The sequence below is a fragment of the Lasioglossum baleicum genome, chromosome 17 (genome assembly GCF_051020765.1).
Source record: "Lasioglossum baleicum chromosome 17, iyLasBale1, whole genome shotgun sequence".
Taxonomy (NCBI): Eukaryota; Metazoa; Arthropoda; class Insecta; order Hymenoptera; family Halictidae; genus Lasioglossum; species Lasioglossum baleicum.
Genome location: NC_134945.1, coordinates 8,100,980 through 8,120,107, shown reverse-complemented (window position 1 = coordinate 8,120,107; position 19,128 = coordinate 8,100,980). Strand labels below are relative to the sequence as shown.

At 44.8% G+C, this 19,128-nt stretch overlaps 1 protein-coding gene across 5 annotated transcripts in view; it reads right to left on the bottom strand.

Annotated features, from left to right (window-relative positions):
- LOC143217659 (kin of IRRE-like protein 3) overlaps positions 1-19,128 on the bottom strand; it is a 363,559-nt gene that overhangs the window by 28,489 nt on the left and 315,942 nt on the right. For all 5 annotated transcript variants that reach the window (XM_076442193.1, XM_076442195.1, XM_076442196.1 and 2 more), the window contains 4 exons: positions 7,530-7,799; positions 4,428-4,536; positions 3,625-3,811; positions 2,110-2,248 (listed from right to left, as the gene is read on the bottom strand). In XM_076442193.1, the coding sequence (XP_076298308.1) occupies positions 2,110-2,248; positions 3,625-3,811; positions 4,428-4,536; positions 7,530-7,799 (705 nt within the window). The remainder of the gene's footprint in view (positions 1-2,109; positions 2,249-3,624; positions 3,812-4,427; positions 4,537-7,529; positions 7,800-19,128) is intronic.

Sequence of the window (19,128 nt, the reverse complement as noted above, 5' to 3'; positions counted from 1 at the left end):
AATCACCCTTTTTAATCATCTACAATGATAGTCCCTTTCATTTCATTAACGTTGTCACATCAAATATTTTTGTTGTGTACAAAGATACATTAAATATCTTGAGGAAAAATTGAGAAAAAGATCCGCAGTATAATTATTACAGTACGAAAGTTCATTATCGATCATCGCGGATTTTCAAACAAAGCAAAATTACTGCTCATTAAAATCGAAGTCGGACAGTTCGGGTGCTCTTGGAATCGATGGCAGGGCTGAAGGGTATCGGTTAAGGACGATCACAGAAGGGAATAAAGTGCGGAAGACAAACTAAACTGACTCCGCGGTACTGACACCGGAACTTTGAAGTCGCCTCGGGTAATCGAAAGAAATCAAAGTGGGGAGAGCTCCGCGTGTCTATATACTTTGCGACCAATCAAAGTTGCTGGGTCGTTCGAAATATACCACGGTTTTAAGCGTCCAAGTTCACTCGATTCTATTGAAACTCGACATTTTCCGTTGAAACGAATGCTGGCGTGGTCGATACACTTCCGCTGACGCAGCTGTGTAGTCAGCGAACGAGTCAACAGTGGCAAGGAAAAGAGTTGCTAACTGTCCCAGGAAATCAAAGTAATTCGATTAATGCGACTGAAATTGCAGAATTGATTGATTGTTTCTTTCACACTCTTCACAATATATTAGGGGGTCCGGAAAGTAATGTCCTATTTTTCAAGGATCAGCTTCTACAGCTGCCCCTAAAATGTCATTATTGAGTGTCTTCCTGATCGATTGGACAAGAACATGAGTGGAGCCAGCTCGCATAATAAACCAGACGGGAGAAATGCGAAAAGAGTACCCCGTCAGGCCCTCCAGCGAGCCAAAAATTGCGGGGGGAAAGGGCCTAAGTCCTGGACGTGTTGTTTTTTTAGTGGGTATTGGGTAACCGAAGTCCTGTTTCCCCCGAGACCCACACTACCCCTTCTGGGTGTACGCAAATGTATTTTTTCCCACGTCTTTAAAGAAAAAAGGCCTGGCCAACACGCTACGGGAGAGAATAAGCCCAATATGTACGCAGGAGACCCGATATGATGAGTCGCCCACCACCATGGGAGTAAATGCGAAGAGTAGGACCCCGGGTGGTGGTATATCGAGCATAGTGGAAAAGGGCTAGGTCCTGGGCGGTGGAGCTTTATTGGGTATGGCTAGTGGCTAATGGGTACGGCTAGTTTAGTGGGTATATAAGTCCGGCTCCCCCAATTTCCATCTACGGGGGAGTCGAGCCTGACACTACCCCCTGAACTTCATCTTAGGGGGGTGTCGTAACAGCATTTCCACACCGCCCTGAACCAAAAGAAGAAAAGAGAAGGCATGGCCAACACGCGATTGGACAAGAACATGAGTGGAGCCAGCTCGCATAATAAACCAGACGGGAGAAATGCGAAAAGAGGACCCCGTCAGGCCCTCCAGCGAGTCAGAAGTTGAGGGAGGAATGGGCCTAAGTCCTGGAGGTGTGGTTTTTTTAGTGGCTATTGGGAAACCGAAGACCTGTTTCCCCCGAGTAATATACGTACACCCATATTTGACCTGTTGAGGTTCTCGGGAGCTGATCAACAAATCAAGGAGAAGCTTACTAATCTACTTTTCAATATCAATTCGGAAAGAAACCATTCAATTATGTTACTGAGTAAATTCCGAAAAGATTGCAGTACAATAAAAGTTTAATAATTTTCGTGGCGAGAGGCTCTCGAGATGACTCAACACATAGCAAAGCGAAAAGGTCTCTGTATTCGAAGGACAATTGTGTGCTGACGTTGATCCTCGGAGGATCGCAAGGATCGAAGAGAGCCCGGCTTGTCGGGGCCACTGGAAAAAGGCTGGTAATTAAAGAGGATGCTGTGGTGGCCGCTTTAGACCCGCGATTCGAGGATGCTCGGATTAATTAATCGCGGCCGCGCCACTTTCCAGCGATAAGGAGTGCCAATTAGGGAGAAGAGTACGCACGTGTACGCAAAAGAAACAACCGGGAATAGCAGGCAGGCAAGGTAACCGAAAGGGCAAAGACTGGGATATATACTTTCGGCGGTAGGCACGAGGGTCTGCAAGCTACACGAAGGAAGAGAGAAGCTGTAAACTCACCGGCGTGCAGTCTGGTGCTGCCCCATTCCCAAGCCACGAGCTGAGGCTTTGGGTCGGCGCACAGTCGGACCTCTAATTTCGCCGGACTTCCCTCGGTCGTCGCCACGACGAACTTCTCCGTGATGGCCGGCTTCACCACCTACGAGACGCGTTTAACAACCCCTTCAATCGGTCTTCCAGCAAATCTTCGCCTAGCCCGCTTAACCCCTATGTCAACAGCCGAAACTTCCTCCGACAAGTTTCAACCCCGGGCATCAAACTGTTGTCCCCCTCCGCTTTCAACTCTTCGCGCTCGAACACTCGGATCACATTTTTCGGATCGTATATCACAGGCCTGGCCAACATGCGGCCCGCGAGCCGCATGTGGCCCGCCACGTTAAATTGTGCGGCCCGCCGGGCGATTTTATATTTCTATTGAAACTTTTGTCTACAAAAAAATATTAAATTATAATATTTTTATTAAAGAAACATTTTCTTCGAAGAAGAAATTTACAAAGAGTTCATCACGTGCTTCATTAACTGATGTCAATTTAGAAAACCAGCTAAGGTGTGCAACGTCGACCATGAATATTGATTTCAAAAAATTAAGTGAAAGGAAGGATAAACAAACATCTGATTAATTAAGACTCGAGAGTTACTAATTATATTGAGTCACAGTGTAACAATAAAGTTTTATTCATTTTGTATTTGTATTACATTTTTTAAAAGCATGTTTACCTAAGGTGCGGACCGCTTTAGCATTTGGGCAAAGCATTTGGGTTGGCCAGGCCTGATTTAAACCTTCACACCAGACCAGACCTAACCCATTGGGTATCAAATTCGTTGTCGGTCAAAATCGTTGTCGGTTAAACCCGTTGTCGGCGAAGGCTATTGTCGGTCAAATCTGTCGGTGATTTCCATGGGACCCGGTTTGGTCACCCTTTAGATTCCGGTGTTCGAGCGCGAAGGTAACGATGAGCAGTGGCGCACCCAGGATGGAATCTTGGGGGGGGGGGGCGAGTTGAACCCAGCCCTAGGTTTTGCGTGATGACCTTTTTGTTTTTTAGTCAACATATCTGTCAAGGGGCTATTCCGCGATTTTAATTTTGGAAGCTAAACATTTTTTCTTGGTGGGGACTTGGCCCCCTGGCCCACCTGCTGGGTGCGCCACTGACGATGAGTTTTGACAAGTGTCGCAGCGGACAAAAGCTGGCGCGGTTTGTTCCATCAACGAGGACGCAGCTTCGCGGGAAGCGGGACGCGTAAAAACGTGGGGTCCGGTTTCCGATTCCCGATGCTCGATCCGCAGGATATTTCCGGTGGCCGGAGAGCGATTAAATTTGAACTGGTTCCGATCGATTAAGCGGTAGCGGAGTGAGAGTTGTCTAGCTAATTTTCGGCGAGTATCAGCCCGATACAAATCCCGGCGCGTTCCGCTCGTTTCCCGAGACTGGAACAGAACCGGGAGCCGATTTACTATCGGCGGGGAGGCACACGTCGATCCTGCATCGACGTGCACCCGCTCGTGCATCTTACCCTCGGTGCGCCGACCACTTGCAGAGACACAGGGTCGCTTTTAACTTCCCGGACGTTCCCATTGATCTTGTTCGAGGCGAGACATATGTATTGACCCTGTTGCTCGTACGTCACGTTCGTCAGGATCAATCGCTGCCCGGAGCCGCACTCCAACGGCATCCGACCGTCGGTGAAGACCTGGGCCCATCTGCTCGTAACAGAGAAAACATCATTGTTCCTCAAAAAGATTAATTATAAGAACGGCACGAATCTTATTTTATATTCAAAGCGCGCCTTATCATTTTGCCCACACTGAAAGTCAACTTTTGTTGGAAATAATAAATGGTTCGAACGAGTTATTTAATTTTTAGTGTATCATATAAAAGTTAGTACCTGATTTTAGTTGTATATTCACTTTCTACGTGTACATTAGGGTGGCATTTCGATGAAATTTTCAGTATGCATATAAGTTACCGAAATCTATAAAACGCATTTTTCAAATTATCGTTACAGGCCCACATAAAAAAGTCGACAAAACATCATTTTTAAAAATTTTGTATAATTCCTACCAATTGCAATCGTATTAAATTCTTGTTTACTTATTCTCTAGCGAACTAGCCGGTCTAACATCTTTAAAAAATTCAAGTCCCGGGGACCAATTTCTAAAAAGTTATGCGACTTTTAAGGGTGTCCACTTTAAATTGTCCCTGACTGTATGTACAAATGAATGTTCATTGCAAAAAACCTTGAAGTGCTTTATCATTTTGACCACCAGTGTACTAATAGCATGCAAGTGTCGATGGTTCTCGTCTAACATAAGTCACCTGTATTCGGCCGGCGGCATTGCATCGGCGGTGCACTCGAACGATGCACCGGAAAAGAGCAGCGCCGTAGTGAGGCGGTCGGGCCCGACCGAGCTGATTGTCGGCGGATCTGCGTTAGAACGAGAGAGACGGTCCTATTAATTGGGTTCCCGCGTGTATGCACAGTACGCATCATCCGTTTCGCGTGTGCATTCATCGACGACGAGCGCGCGGAATCGTTTCGCGGAGGGCTATGAATCGGAACGGTGTCAAGCGAATTAACTGTCGGGACTTGTCGGCCGATGAACAGGCGGCTGCTTTACCGTCTAATTAATCCGCGACAATGCCCTACGCGCTGTCTCGAGCCTTTCACGAGCCCTGCAACAGCTATCCACTCGATTTCTCCTCTCGCGATCGACGAGCATTCTAAAATTAGCCTCCCTTAGGTCAGTACACCTGCCGATGGTAATTACGTGACGGTTAATCAGCTTGCCGGATACACCGGCCGGGCACGGAAACAATAAAATTATTTTCGTTACCGTCGCCGACGTAAATAAGTCTGTACCGCGCGTCCCAGCGTCGTCACGGTGCAATTAAAAAGAACTGTGTCATCGTGTTACGCCGCATGTCTTCCGGCAAACGCGAATTCTTTGCCTCGTTTCGCGATAATAAAATCGCTCGCACGTGTACCTCAGCCTCGCAGAGTTTTTCCGAATTTAGAACGTGCTAGACAACGCGAGGCACCGTGAAATAATTATTAGGCAGAGGATTTTTATGCGAAATACCAATTTTCTGTGTCAGTCGTGGAGAACAGGAGACAGATAAAGTGTATTTCTATTTTTAACCCCTTGAAGAAAGAAGAGAAAAGAAAATTTATGGTTTTTGGATGGTTTTGGCATTTATTTTAATACTCATAGTCCAGTCAATTAATGCTCATAAGGGGGGCATAGAGTGTTTAATAATTTTGATATGTTGAAATATTAAATTCTTCCAATAGCTTCGGTCCTGTATATTCATTTTCGTCATAAATGCACAAAACTGGCAGTCCACCAGCGACACTATAAATTCAGCAAATCTAGATTTGTCCAGGTAAAAGATTTCCCACTAAAATTTTCGTGTTCGACGAAATTGATTTTGCGAATTTATTCGACGCAGACCCGCAATTTTTTTAGTGAAAAGTTTCACCGCGACCTCTTGCCGCTGCACTATTCAACGCGATCATATTTGCAGTGATTTATAAACACAACGTTCCCCGGCAATGTAGTATAACACGAAGTCCCGTGAACGTTTGTTCCATGCTTTTATAATTGAATATCACAATGAGTATAAAATCTATTTAACCGTATCTGAAAAATGTTGAATTTCATCTCGGCGAAAATGAAATTCTCCGCGGAACATTTTTATTCTATCGCTTTGACGTATTTTCCCGCGGTCCTGTCTGTAGATGACAGACGGAATTGTGGATTTTTTAATGAGGAATTCCACGGTATAAGCAAATCCCGAGGAAATACATTAATCCGCCAGTGCGAGGGCTGAATTTTCGACGGAAGAATTTTTCACGGTTTAGTCCGGAGGACGCTACTTTATTCTACATTTTTTTTTTTTTATAGAAAATACAGCTTCTTTCGCTGATAATAAAATCACCTTTTCATTGCGCGAATCTCTGGCAAATAAAGAAGGAATTTGTTTAAGCTATTAAAACGGTGCACAAATATATATAAATTGCAGGTAAATTTTGCAAATTTTTTGCACGGATAATTGCTGCATGAAAGATTCCTATTTACAACGGAAATATGAATACAACTTTCAGCTTCGTATTTTTCAATTTCTCGAAAATAAATTTGTTATAAAATCGCAGAATTATTCGCTGGTTTAGAAATCACTTTTTCAATGTTTATCTACGTCGCAAAAGCTAGTTGCTTAAATAATCTATTCATAAACAACAATCTCAGTTAAAATAGCTAGGTCAGTTTACCGTAGTCAACTTGTCGTTTCATGACTGACACTATAATATTACCTACTGTCCAGTGAAAGAGTGTAAACAAACGAAAATATAACTTATCGAAAAATAAAAATAACTTATAAGTAATATATTTCAAGGCTTAAAATTGAGGTAGGTATCAATTTCAAGAAAAAAAAAAGAATGTCGGAAGCGGGACTCGAACCAGCAACCTATCGATTACTAGTAAAAACTCGAATGGATAAGATGGTCACAAATAAATACTTATTTACTCATTATACCTATCCAAAAATAAAAATAACTTATAAATAATAGATTTCAAGGTTTAAAATTGAGGTACGAATCAATTTCAAGAAAAAAAAAAAATTTTCGGAAGCGGGACTCGAACCAGCAACCTATCGATTACTAGTAAAAACACCAATAAATAAGATGGTCAAAAGTTGAAAAATTGAAGTTGAAATTGAAGTTGAAGGGTTAATATTGAAATTGAAGAGTTGAAATTGAAAGTGAAGTTGAAATTGAAGTGTTCAAATTGAAATTGAAGCAAAAACACAAACTCGAACAGATAATGCCAAAGTGAACTTTGAGCGCGGATATCTCGGAAACTATGCGAAATAGCGAAAAACTGGATCGAATCAATTTTGTGGCACATTTTGTCAGCTTTAATTTCGTATAGAATGGTCTTATCGTTAGGATACATAGTTTCCGAGATATAAGCGAAAAAGTGGACCTTCTACATGCCCTGCTCACCTCCTAGAACTGGGGACTTTTAATATGTTTACCTCCTAACTAGTCCAAACAAAGACCCAAAGTTGAAAATTGTGTTTCTTCCATTTCCTTCTACAACTTTTCGTTGACTGGACTATTGCCGTTTTGCAATGAAGAGAAAAGTTCAACAGAAAATTCTGAGGAATTTAGTGTATTTAGTGAATTTAGTAGTGTGTTAAGAAATACAAAAAAAGTATGGAAACCCGAAGCAGAAGAATGACCCAGTACACCCCGATCGCTGAGACGCGCTGTATCCTCGGTGAGCGGTTTCTTCTGACCGAAGATCAATCGTGTGCCTCTTACTTAATAGACCGTTTTTATCCGTAAAAGGGTTGTGCTCGGGGATATTTTCAGTGTGCGTTGTAGGGCGGAAAAGCAGGCCGGGACACACTTACAGTTGACGGAGACTTTAACGGAAACGGGGCTGCTTTCGCCTTCGGTGTTGGCTGCCTCGCAGATGTATTCAGCCGCGTGGTTCCTGTAGATCGGTGAAAAGAGAAGAGTCTCCCCTATCCCGGCTATCTCTGTCACCCCTGTGCTCTTTGATCTCCTCCAAAGGATTGAGGCTGGGGGGTTCGCGTCGGCCAAACAGCGGATCTCCAGCTGATCTCGGCCCTCCTCCAGCTGACCTGACGGCACGCCGACTAGTCTCGTTTCCGGCGCATCTGAAAAGCATTGACAGTGTGAGGGGATATCCACAACCTTTAGGTATTGTTTCCTTTTATTGTTAACAACCTCTTTCGTTTTCCAGCTCTCTCTCTCCCTCTCTCTCTCACGTCTTACAAAAAGTTTCGCTAATTCTATAATTAATCTATCTATATTTTTACTTTGTTACGCTCCCCTCGTGATGCCCTCTCGAACGAATACCCACTCGGGGGGTCGAAAACGCAGTTTAAAATTTTTGATAATTAACCTATCTTTTTTATTGGCTAATCTTGTTCCCCTAGCGGTTTCCTCTTGAACGAGTACCCACTCGGTCCACAATGCACTTTAAATTTTTTGAGATTCAATCTCAATTTTAACTTCAATTTCAACTTCAATTTCAATAGCAGCCGTGTTATTCAGAGGTGACCTGTGTGTGTGTGTGTGTGTGTGTGTGTGTGTTTGTTTATAGTGCCCCACTCTGTATAACTTTATCTCTCTTCGTCTTCTCATCCTTCCCTATTCTTCTCATTCCTTCGAGACTCATCTGGTCTCACCAGTCTACAGTTTATACAGTGTCTCTTTAATTTTGACCACGAAAAACGAGTCTCCAGACCATATGTTGTGCATAGTATTGAATCCACCAATTTTTAATTTTTGATGTCAGATTCGTCATCCTCAAATATGACATTTTGACTTTTGGCCAGTAAAATCGCGTTTTCGGACCATTGTGCATCGTTTCGTCTTTGTTATCGCATCGATCTGGATGGTACAGCGTTGTTTATGGCTCTTTGTAGTCAGCAACAATTTTAGGAAGCCTCATATTTATTGGGTGGATGATGATTTCGGTGCTAAAGCGTTCTTTATGGCTATTACTAGCCAAAAACTATTTTTGCAACTGTCATAATTTAGTGGGTGGATCACGATTCGGAAGCAACAGCATTATTGATGACTCTTTGTATTCATTCTGTGTTCTATGTTTGTTTCATTAATTCGAAATTAACTGGAATACAGTGGATGCTCGACCACGCATTCATATTTAATAACAATTTATTTGTGTATAAAGTGGAATGATGTTCTATCTCGATATAATTAATAGGCAGTTCGCCACGATTTTAGAGTGATCCTAACCACCCGAAATAATAGAAAAATCTACTACGTTCAGTTTGCGACAGCAACAATTCGCTGATGTGGACCGTGTTAATATGGTTTTCGAGTACACAAATGATTTGCATGGCTAAATATTTACCGAGCAATACATGGTTCCGTTCTGTCTGCCATTATGTGCGTATTACTCAAACGTCGACGATGCTCGTGCGCCGTGCTCGTGGACGGAATTACAGATCGCGTACATCAAAAACGAAAATTCACTGGGAAAAGCTACTGCCTGGATGTACAGGGAGGGGCAATAACTATGTCCACTTTGAATATTGCCGTTATTAGTAATGATACAAAAAAATGTTATATACGAAATTTACACGGTATAGAGGGGGGCATATTGTGACACAAACATTTTCTGCGTGCGTGGCGGCATAGAGGAGATTTCAAGGTCACCTTGATTTTTTTGAATGGAAACACCCACTTTCTGTATCATGAATCGATGGACTATCGAATTCTGAATAAAAATGTATTGACCTTTATATGTCCTAAATCTAATAGTTGACGAGATATTATCGAAATAATTTTCGTTCTTCTTTGGATAATATCTCGTTAACTATTAGGTTTAGCATATATGAAGGTCAATACTTTTATACTCAGAATTTGATACTCTATCGATGTATGGTATAAATATAGGACATTCTATTTTAAAAAATCAAGGTGACCTTGAAATCTCCTCTATGCCTCCACCGACGCAGAAAATATTTGTGTCACAAAATGGCCCCCTCTATACCGTGTAAGTTTTGTATATAAAATTTTTGTCATATTATTACTAATAACGGCAATATTCAAAGTGGACATAGTTATTGCCCCACCACACTGTTAAATACACTTCTGCGAAACCGAAATCCAAGGAGCCGCACTACCGGCATTCCGCACCGATCGCAGTGCATTTTCGCAACAGTGTTCACGGCTCGATTCGATTCGGTCTCCGGAGGGCTGCGCAAGTTTTCAATTACGTTCGCTGTCAACGACCCCGCGGCTGGTCTAAGCTAGAGAAATTAATTTTCTCGGTGGTGGAAAAAAGCTTGCTGGTATCCCGAAGGGGTGGGGGGGGGGTCGAGGCTGGACGCGTCGCGCGGCAATGGTGTTCGACAAACGAGAAGGGAGATTAAATCGGAATCGCGGGGCCGGGAATTGCTATCACGGTTTTAATCATAGCGCGGAGGGGCGGTTTCGCAGCACGCGGAACACTGCGAAAAATAAACACTCGCCGCCGCGCCGCGCCGGAAGAGTAAACGCGTCGGCGGTGGCCCCCGGAGTAGCAAGTTTTCAGATTAAATCCTTCGTTAATGAGCGCGTAATTAAAAGTGGATCCGAGAGGCCGCGAGAGCGAGAGGGAGGGAGTCTCGTCGATCGTTTCCGCGAGAGAGCCTAGAGATCCAATCGATTTTCATGTCGCGAGCGTCGGTCAGAGAGCCGGTTTGCGTCGCGGATAAAGAGAGGGGGGGAAACGAAGAGAGAGTAAAAGAGAAAAACCGGGTAGCACGATCGGGAAACCGATAATGGAATGGAAAACAATGGAGCACGCGGGCGCGCGCGCAGCTAAGCGAGCGACGCGTTCGCAAGCGGCTCCGCTCCGGCCTCGAAATAATGAATCAGAGTCTGCCGGTCGTCCGTAGTGGCGGCGTTTCGTTATTCCTTGTCAGAAATAATTAGTTAGCCGCGCGGCCCGCGAAAAACTCAATTACACCTGCGCTCCGTTAATCCCCGGGCCGTTCCGCCAAGGGCGCAGACCCGATTCCGCTCCGCTAGCTAATCGATCCCAGGTCCGCGGAAAAATCGTTCTGGAGCCGACTTTTTGTCCCCTCTGGGATTAATTAATCGATCAATCGAAAGCTGGAAAGATCGATTAATCGGCCCACCCGACAAAAGATGTTAATTGGCACCGCGGACTTGCTACACGCTTCGTGCACAAAGCGCGCCAGATCGCGGACCCGAATCGAATGCCACTCGAACCGATGCATTTTTTTTCAACAGGGAAAATAGTCAATAAATGCTCATAAGGGGAGTGTAGAGAGAAATGGAAGGAACACAAGTTTTAACTTTGAGACTTTGTTTGGACTACTTAGGAGTTAGGAAGTAAACATACTAAAAGTCCCTACTCCTAGGAGGTGAGCGGAGTGAAAGGTCCCCTTTTTCGGTTTTCCGCTTATTTCTCGGAAACTATGTGTCCTAGAGATAAGACCATTCTACACAAAATTAAAGCTGATAACATGTGCCATAAGATTGATTCTATTCAGTTTTTCGCTATCTCGCATAGCTTCCGAGATATCCGCACTCAAAGTTCACTAATTGTGCTGAAGAGTTCTTTTTCACAATTTGTGAACTTTGAGCGCGGATATCTCGGAAACTATGCGAGATAGCGAAAAACTGAAGGCTGCCAATCTTATGGCACATTTTGTCACCTTTAATTTTGTATAGAATGTTCTTATCGCTAGGACGAATAGTTTCCGAGATATACGGGGAAAACCGAAAAGGGGGACCATCTACATGCATTTGAAGTTAAAATTGAAAAATTGAAGTTGAATTTGAGCAATTGATGTTGAAACTGAAAAATTGAAGTTGAAGTTGAAAAATTGATGTTGAAACTCAAAAATTGAAGTGGAAATTGAAAACTTGAAGTTGAAATTGAAAAATTAAAATTGAAACTGAAATTTAAATTGAAGTTGAAAATGAATTTTGAAATTGAACATAAAATCGAAAAATTGAGGTTGAAATTGGAAAATTGAAGTGGAAATTCAAAAGTTGAAATTGAAAAATTGATATTGACTATGAAAGATTGAAGTTGAAATTGAAAAATTGATGTTGGAATTGAAGTTGAAATTGAGAAATTGATGTTGAAAGTGAAGTTGAAATTGAAAAATTTTTTGTTGAGATAGGAAGAAAGGGTGTACTTCCAAAAAGGACATACCTCTGATCTTTTTTATACTATGGATTCTTACGTATTTTGACGTGCTGATTACGAACATGATGGTAAAAATTGGCGCAAATTTTATTTTTATAGCGGAAACCATGAAAAACCATAAAAATCATAGTTTTTTTTATGTACTTCCGTAAATAATGGGAATTTTGAAAAATACTTCAGATAAAAGTTATAGACCTGATCAAAATACACATTTTATAACGTATTGATTTTTGTCATAAAGATAATATTTTCTGAGAAAAATGATAGGTAATTATTCTCATACAGTCAGCGGCAATATTAAGTGGACACCCTCAAAAATCGCATAACTTTTTAAAAATTGGTCGAAAGGACTTGAATTTTTTTAAGATGTTAGACCGTCTAGTTCGCTAGAGAATAAGTAAACAAAAATTTATTAAGATTGCAATTCGTAGGAATCATTCAAATGGCCTAGCCGATTAAGATGGTCAAAACTGCCCTTAGAGCTTTTTCAACGGCTATTGAACCATTCGAAAGCTTGCCAAGAAAAACCCCTCTGAGTAAAATTTCAGCCCTCTAGCTTGCCCGTGAGGGTAGTTACAGGGTAAAATAGATTTTGCGCTTTCCAGCGCATTTCCGGTCTCAAATGCGTTCTAAAATTCTGAAAAAAATGTGACACATTCCGGATCCTAAGGCGCATTTTTGAGAATTTTTTTAGATTTTTTTGTTGCAAACTGTGGTCGCAAAAAATGAAAAACCTCAAAAAAATCGGAAAAATATTTTTTTCTGAAAAATATGAAAACATGCTATTCTACTGTTTGGTTCCTTGATAAAGTACTATAACAGGCAGTGTCGTCAATTTTTTTCAGATTTTTTGTTCGGCTGCATCATTGTCAAAAACAATAAAAACCGAATTTTTTCGATGTTTTTGCTGTAAGGAGGAAAGTTACACTTGTTGACTTTACCGTGGGCGTATATATTAAGTAATTTTTAGGGTTATTACACTGAAACAAGCAATTAATTATATTACCCAAAAAATGTGATTTGGAAAAGTAGTGTTGCCATCTATGTATACAACGTTGCGGGAACATTTAAAATGTAAAAAAAAACATCGCTGGCCGCGGTGACGTACACGAGCGTCGCGCGGGGAGGTGTAACGGTTAAATTTTTAATAGTTTATATCTCCTAAACGCATAGTTTTTTTTAAAAATTTGTTTTTTAATATTGCATTGTCACCTAGTTCTGAGCTATGTTTAAAGTTTCGAGTCTCTAGCTCATCGGGAAGTGGTTTAAAATTCGATTACAAGATTTGACGCATACAACGACACGGCAAGCGATCGCGAAAAAATCGCGATCGAAGCATAAGAGGACTGCAACTGTAATATTTTTCGTTAAAGGGAACGGGTCGCTGCACGGCGGCATGACCTCGGTCTTTGGTTCCCCGAAAGCAATTTGCATAGTTAAATGGTCGTGTCGACGGATCGCTCGGCCGTCTCGAAAAGTTTCGCGCGGGAAGTTTCCGCTGCCCGATGCTAGTTCCAGTCTCGTTTTCGGACAAAGCCCTCGCGATTTGCCGCGGCCGGGCACGGAAAACAATTTACCGTGTTAATACGCAATTACTCCCATCCCATTGAACCTTCACCCCTGTCCATCCCCCGCTACCCTCTTGCAGCCGCTCGTCGCCCTCCGGCTCTTCCCGTTGATTTAAACCAATGAAACAGCGTCCCGACCGCCGAGAAATGTCACAAATGACGGTTAATTAATGTTGGAGCACAGATCCAAATTGTATTAATTAATAATTTCTGCCTCCGACCTATTTCCCCGGGGGTCAAAAATAACAAGCTCCCATTCAGACTTGGAAATGCGATTACGCAACTCGCAAAGAGAACCGGTAGCTGCGGATAGCCTCCTCCGCGTCTCTCCATCTCTCTCGCTCTCTGTCTTTCCGGTTTGCCCGTGACTCTCCCCGACTAATTTGCCACCGCGATTAATTGTTTCTTTTGTCCTCGAATTAACAAACGTTTAAGCCCCCGGGTCGTTGAGCGCTTGGCGCCGGGCTGCTCCTTAGTCTTCAGTTGAACTTCGACGTTCAAGGAGATTAATCAATCTCTCTTGATGATGCCCTTCGAAGGGAATCTTCTTCAAACGCGACTTCTTAAGCGACATGGCCTTAAGCTAATTTGGATTTCTCTCGCTCTCTCTCTCCCGCTCTCTCTCTCTCTCGCTCTCTGTCTCTAATGTAAAAAGCTAAAAAAAAAAAAATATAAAAAAAGTTACTACGACGGGACTCGAACCCGAGCCCACAGCATAGCAGTTCAGCTCGCTGCCGCTACGCCACACCATTACTTAGTAGAAGAGTGAACTATGTAAACTGACATGTTGCGTCCACAAAACTTTAATTTGCAAATATCTCGAAAATTACTGAATAGTTTCCCCTATAATGGAGTATATTCGTAATCAGGGGAACGAGATCTGTAACTCTGTAAAGTCTCAACTAAATCTGTGACGCGAAGGCTTTGCATTCTCCTTGTGTAAATTGTCACTTTTCATGACTGCAATAGGATCCTCGTATTCACGGCATTGAATATTGGCTGTAAGTCGTGAAACATCGTAGCCCTCCGTAAATACGGGAATCCTGCTACTATGCGTCGTGTGACGTAGCAGCTGAAAGGGCGTGGTCACGCGGCGAGTACGGGACCGTTAGAGGTGGGGGTAGGCGGCGAGTACGGACCGTCAGAGGTGGGGGTAGGCGGCGCTAGCTGGAGACCCCTCTTGCCTCTGTGCCCCCCCGGGGATCTTCTTGTCAGCTCTCAGCAATATGTAGATCTACCTAACAAAGAGCCTCCAAGCGTTGAAAAATTCCGTCACGGTCCACCGGTTCCCGAAACCCGTCGAATAAACAAATCTGTAAAAATTCCTGCAGATGTAACAACCGACCGACTTGACAGGTTCGAAGCCGTGGGGCATCGCGAGAACAGTTGTCCGAAACAGACGCGTGGAATCCGTTTAATCCGAGCTGGAACAATATCGTCGAACGTGAGAAGGTTTCATCGAGGGATTGGAGAGGCGAGCACAGCGTCCGTGAGGAACACCGACCTGGAAAACCTCGGCCCCGAAATCAGTTTCTTTGAGCGGCCGTGTTCCGCGAGAGTGCGAAGGCGGAAAGCGTAGTCGAAGCGAGAAAGAGTCCGAGCTGGACTGCACTCTGCGAGAGAAAGGTGAAAGATGAAAAAGTCGGCTGTCGGTGGCGGGATACTCACGAATCGAATCGCCGTTTCTATGGACGGCGTGCAGGTAGCTGGCGCAGCTGTTCATTTCACGTAACAATGATTCCGAAATACGCGCGAACGAACACTCGCTGACCCATTCACAATTTCAGCTACATTCTCTCTCTGTTCCCGTTTCCCCGCTGTTTCTACCGCGCCTTCTCCGTCCACACGGCTCCTCCTCCTCCTCCTCTCCATTCCCCTCTATTACCCTTTTGCGCCCGTACTTGTCGGCATTTTATAGAGGGACGCACACAGGTGTGAGTGCATCTCCACGGTGATGCATCTCCGCAGCCGGACTCGCTTGCTCACATTCGCGTGGTCGCTCGGCGTGTTTCTCCGCCGGAAAGCCTCCGCAACTGTTCCAAACAGGCCCACTTTCACGTTGCATCCCCTTTTGATAGCTCCGCTGAACTCTGTTCTCGGTTTATGCTGGCGAAAAAGAACAATAACGACCGGTACTGGTGCTCTCTGTAGGTTATCTTTGTTGGGGACTCGATACTGACTTTGTTGGATGATGTAGACAGGCTTGTAGAATCGAGTTGAGACAAGGACAGGCGTGGAGCTAGGCTGTGGCCAAGGCGGGTCAGTGGCTCAGGTGGTAGAGTGTCTGATTCGTAGCAGGAAAGCCAGGGTTCGATTCCCAGGTGTGGCATAAATTCCCAAGGTGGTTTTTTCTCCTGCTACGGGTTCGGTACCTACTGTCGGGGTCATAGGGCAACCAATGGCAACAATTTCCCCTTTATCCAAGGAATCGGTGAACTGTTGGAAGCCCAAGTTGGCCATCCCGCCTCATAAGGGTACCCGCCGCTGCTCTATCTCCCCTATTTGGGGGATAGAGTAAGGGAAGTTGGTGGTCAGCGAACAAATGGTACCACTGTGGAAACTGGGCAATGGACCCTACTAAAAAATGGAATCAAGAAACGCAAACGGAATTAAGAAACCTTTAAGGGAAAGGCCGGGTGGACGGAGCTAATTGCTGAACACCGACCAGAACCGAGGATGATGGTCACATCCAAAAATTCAGCCATGCTTTCAGGGATGTGTCAAGCCCACCCAAGAAAGAAGATCTCGATGAACCTCACTGTCTCCTGAGAGATTTGATATCGGGTTCATCGAGATCTTCCTTCTTGGGTGGGCTTGACACATCCTAGAAAGTATGGCTGATTGTTTGGATGTGACCATCATCCTCGGTTCTGGTCGGTGTTCAGCAATTAGCTCCGTCCACCCGGCCTTTCCTTTAAAGGTTTCTTAATTCCGTTTGCGTTTTTTGATTCCGTTTTTAGTAGGGTCCGTATCCAGTTTCCACAGTGGTACCATTTGTTCGCTGACCACCCCCTTTCCTTACTCTATCCCCCAAACAGGGGAGATAGAGCAGCGGTGGGTACCCTTATAAGGCGGGATGGCCAACTTGGGCTTCCAACAGTTCACTGATTCCCTGGATAAAGGAGAAATTGTTGCCATTGGTTGCCCTATTACCTCGACTGTAGGTACCGAGCCCGCAGCAAGAGAAAAAACCACCTTGGGAATTTATGCCACACCCGGGAATCGAACCCCGGCCTTCCTGCTACGAATCAGACACTCTGCCACCTGAGCCACTGACCCGCCTACCGGGAGTTAATACGTACAGTGGGTCCGTGGGGGACCATTATCATAGGCTAACAGATGGTATACGGAAAAGGATAAGCCCATTGAGGACGTAGGAGACCCGATACGATGAGTCGCCCACTACCACGGGAGTAAATGCGAAGAGTAGGACACCGGTTGGTGGTATATTGGGCATAGTGGGGAGAAGGACTAGGCCCTGGGCTGTGGGGTTTTAGTGTGTGTGGGTAGGGATATAAGTCCCGTCCCCCAATTTTCATCTAAGGGGGAGCTGAGCCCCACACTATCCCCGATCTTCATCTTAGGGGGCCAACAAAGAAAGGCTAACAGATAGTAGAGGGGCGGGGCGGCCCATTGACCGTCTCGGGTGTTAGGTTTCTCTAGTGGGTATGGGTTCGCCGTCCATCCGCGACCTGTGGCCCACACTACCCCGTTCTGGGTTGTGCCTAACACATTTTCTCCTAAACCCTTAACAAAAAAGGATTATTGAATCGATTGAGACAAGAATAGGCGTGGAGGTAGCCTGTGGCCAATCCTCCCAGGAGTTAAGGCGGGCAGTGGGTCCTTGGGACAACCATTATCACAGGCCAACTGATAGAATACGGAGAAGGATAAGCCCAATGAGGACGTAGTATACCCGATACGATGAGTCGCCCACCACCACCGGAGTAAATGCGAAGAGTAGGACCCCGGTTGGTGGTATATTGGGCATAGTGGGGAGAAGGACTAGGCCTTGGGCGGTGGCGTTTTAGTGTGTATGGGTAGGGATATAAGTCCCGTCCCCCAATTTTCATCTAAGGGGGAGCTGAGCCCCACACTATCCCCGATCTTCATCTTAGGGGGCCAACAAAGAAAGGCTAACAGATAGTAGAGGGGCGGGGCGGCCCATTGACCGTCTCGGGTGTTAGGTTTCTCTAGTGGGTATGGGTACGCCGTCCATCCGCGACCTGAGGCCCCTTCTGGGGTGTGCGTAACGCATTTTTCCCTGCACCCTTAACAAGAAAAAAGGTTTGTCGAATAGTGGAACAGTGGTTCGTTTCCTCAGGTTTATCGGTCCGGGAGAACGGTGATCATGTAACGGGATGGCCCGTCCATTGATTGGCCACTCTTCCGGCGGCCTTTCGGAAAATTTATCGTCGGCACCCGTCCCCTCTGCACGATAATGAATTTGTTTCGATCAACGTTGCGCTCGTTTGCCCGTAATTTACTGGCACCGATGCTGATCGAATATTCATGAAGCATTGTCCGAAAACGAATACCAGCCTGCAGAATTTATTGAAAAGTCCAAGAGAGAGACTGACGCGATTTATGCGCAACGGGCACGTAGTTTTGCGAATGCACCAGAGTCGAGTTGCGGGGGTGCAGTGGGGGGGTTGGACGGGGATGTTTCGCCGCAGTCTTCGGTAAACTTCAAAAACGGTCGCCCCCGGTAATAACGTTGTAGTTCGTGAGCCGCGTGAAACAGCCCAGCTTGAATACGAAATTTTTTTTTCCCCCCCGGGTCGATCGATATTCCACCCCCGCGTTTCGTTCCGTTCCGTTCGGTTTCGTTTCGTTCGGTTCGGTTCGCGTCCAGCCCCGTTCTGCTATTGCTCGTCGATAATCGAATCCGGCCGAAATCACGGCAAAACACGCCGACCCCCGTGTCACCCGCATTAATTTAATATCCACCGAGCAATTGATCCGGCTTCCAGTTATTACTGTTTCGGTCGTTCGCGAACTGCATCCCGCTGCTCCCTTTCGCGCGTAAATATTCCGCGCGCACGCGACCCGATAGAAGAATTATTCGCTAATAAACTCGACTGCACGTCGTGTCGGGTCCCCGGCAAAATTACAGATTCAACCGATTTACGTAAACGTTAACGAATTTCGTGAAATGGGCTCTCTGAAAGAGGTCTTAGGCTGTAGACTGCCCCGCGCAGACTGTGAACCGTTGGTTCGGGTCTAGAACCAATTATGGTTTTAGAAGCCTGTTCGTTAATGCACCTGTGATCGCTGCAGTTTGCGTGGAAATACAGGGTGTCCCAAAATTCGTGATACCATAGGGATACCATAGGGCCCCAAATTTCGCAGCATTCAGGTTTTTTACACAGAAATTCAATTTATTTACGAAACATTAAGTTTATGAGAGTTTTCTTGCAACTTTCATTTCTAACTTGAGTTTGAGGGCCCCAAAATTTTTATCGTTTGGGGCCTCCATTTGACATGAGCCGCCACTGGGCCCCGGGATACTATAAGGCCCCGAATTTCGCAGCATTCATTTTTTTACAAAAAACATTCAATTTATCTACGAAAAATTAAGTTTATGGGAGATTTCATGCAACTTTTATTTCTAACTTGAGTTTGAGGGCCCCAACATTCTTACCGCTTGGGGGGCCTCCATTTGACTTGAGTCGTCACTGGGCCCCAGGATAACATAAGGCTCCGAATTTCTCAGCA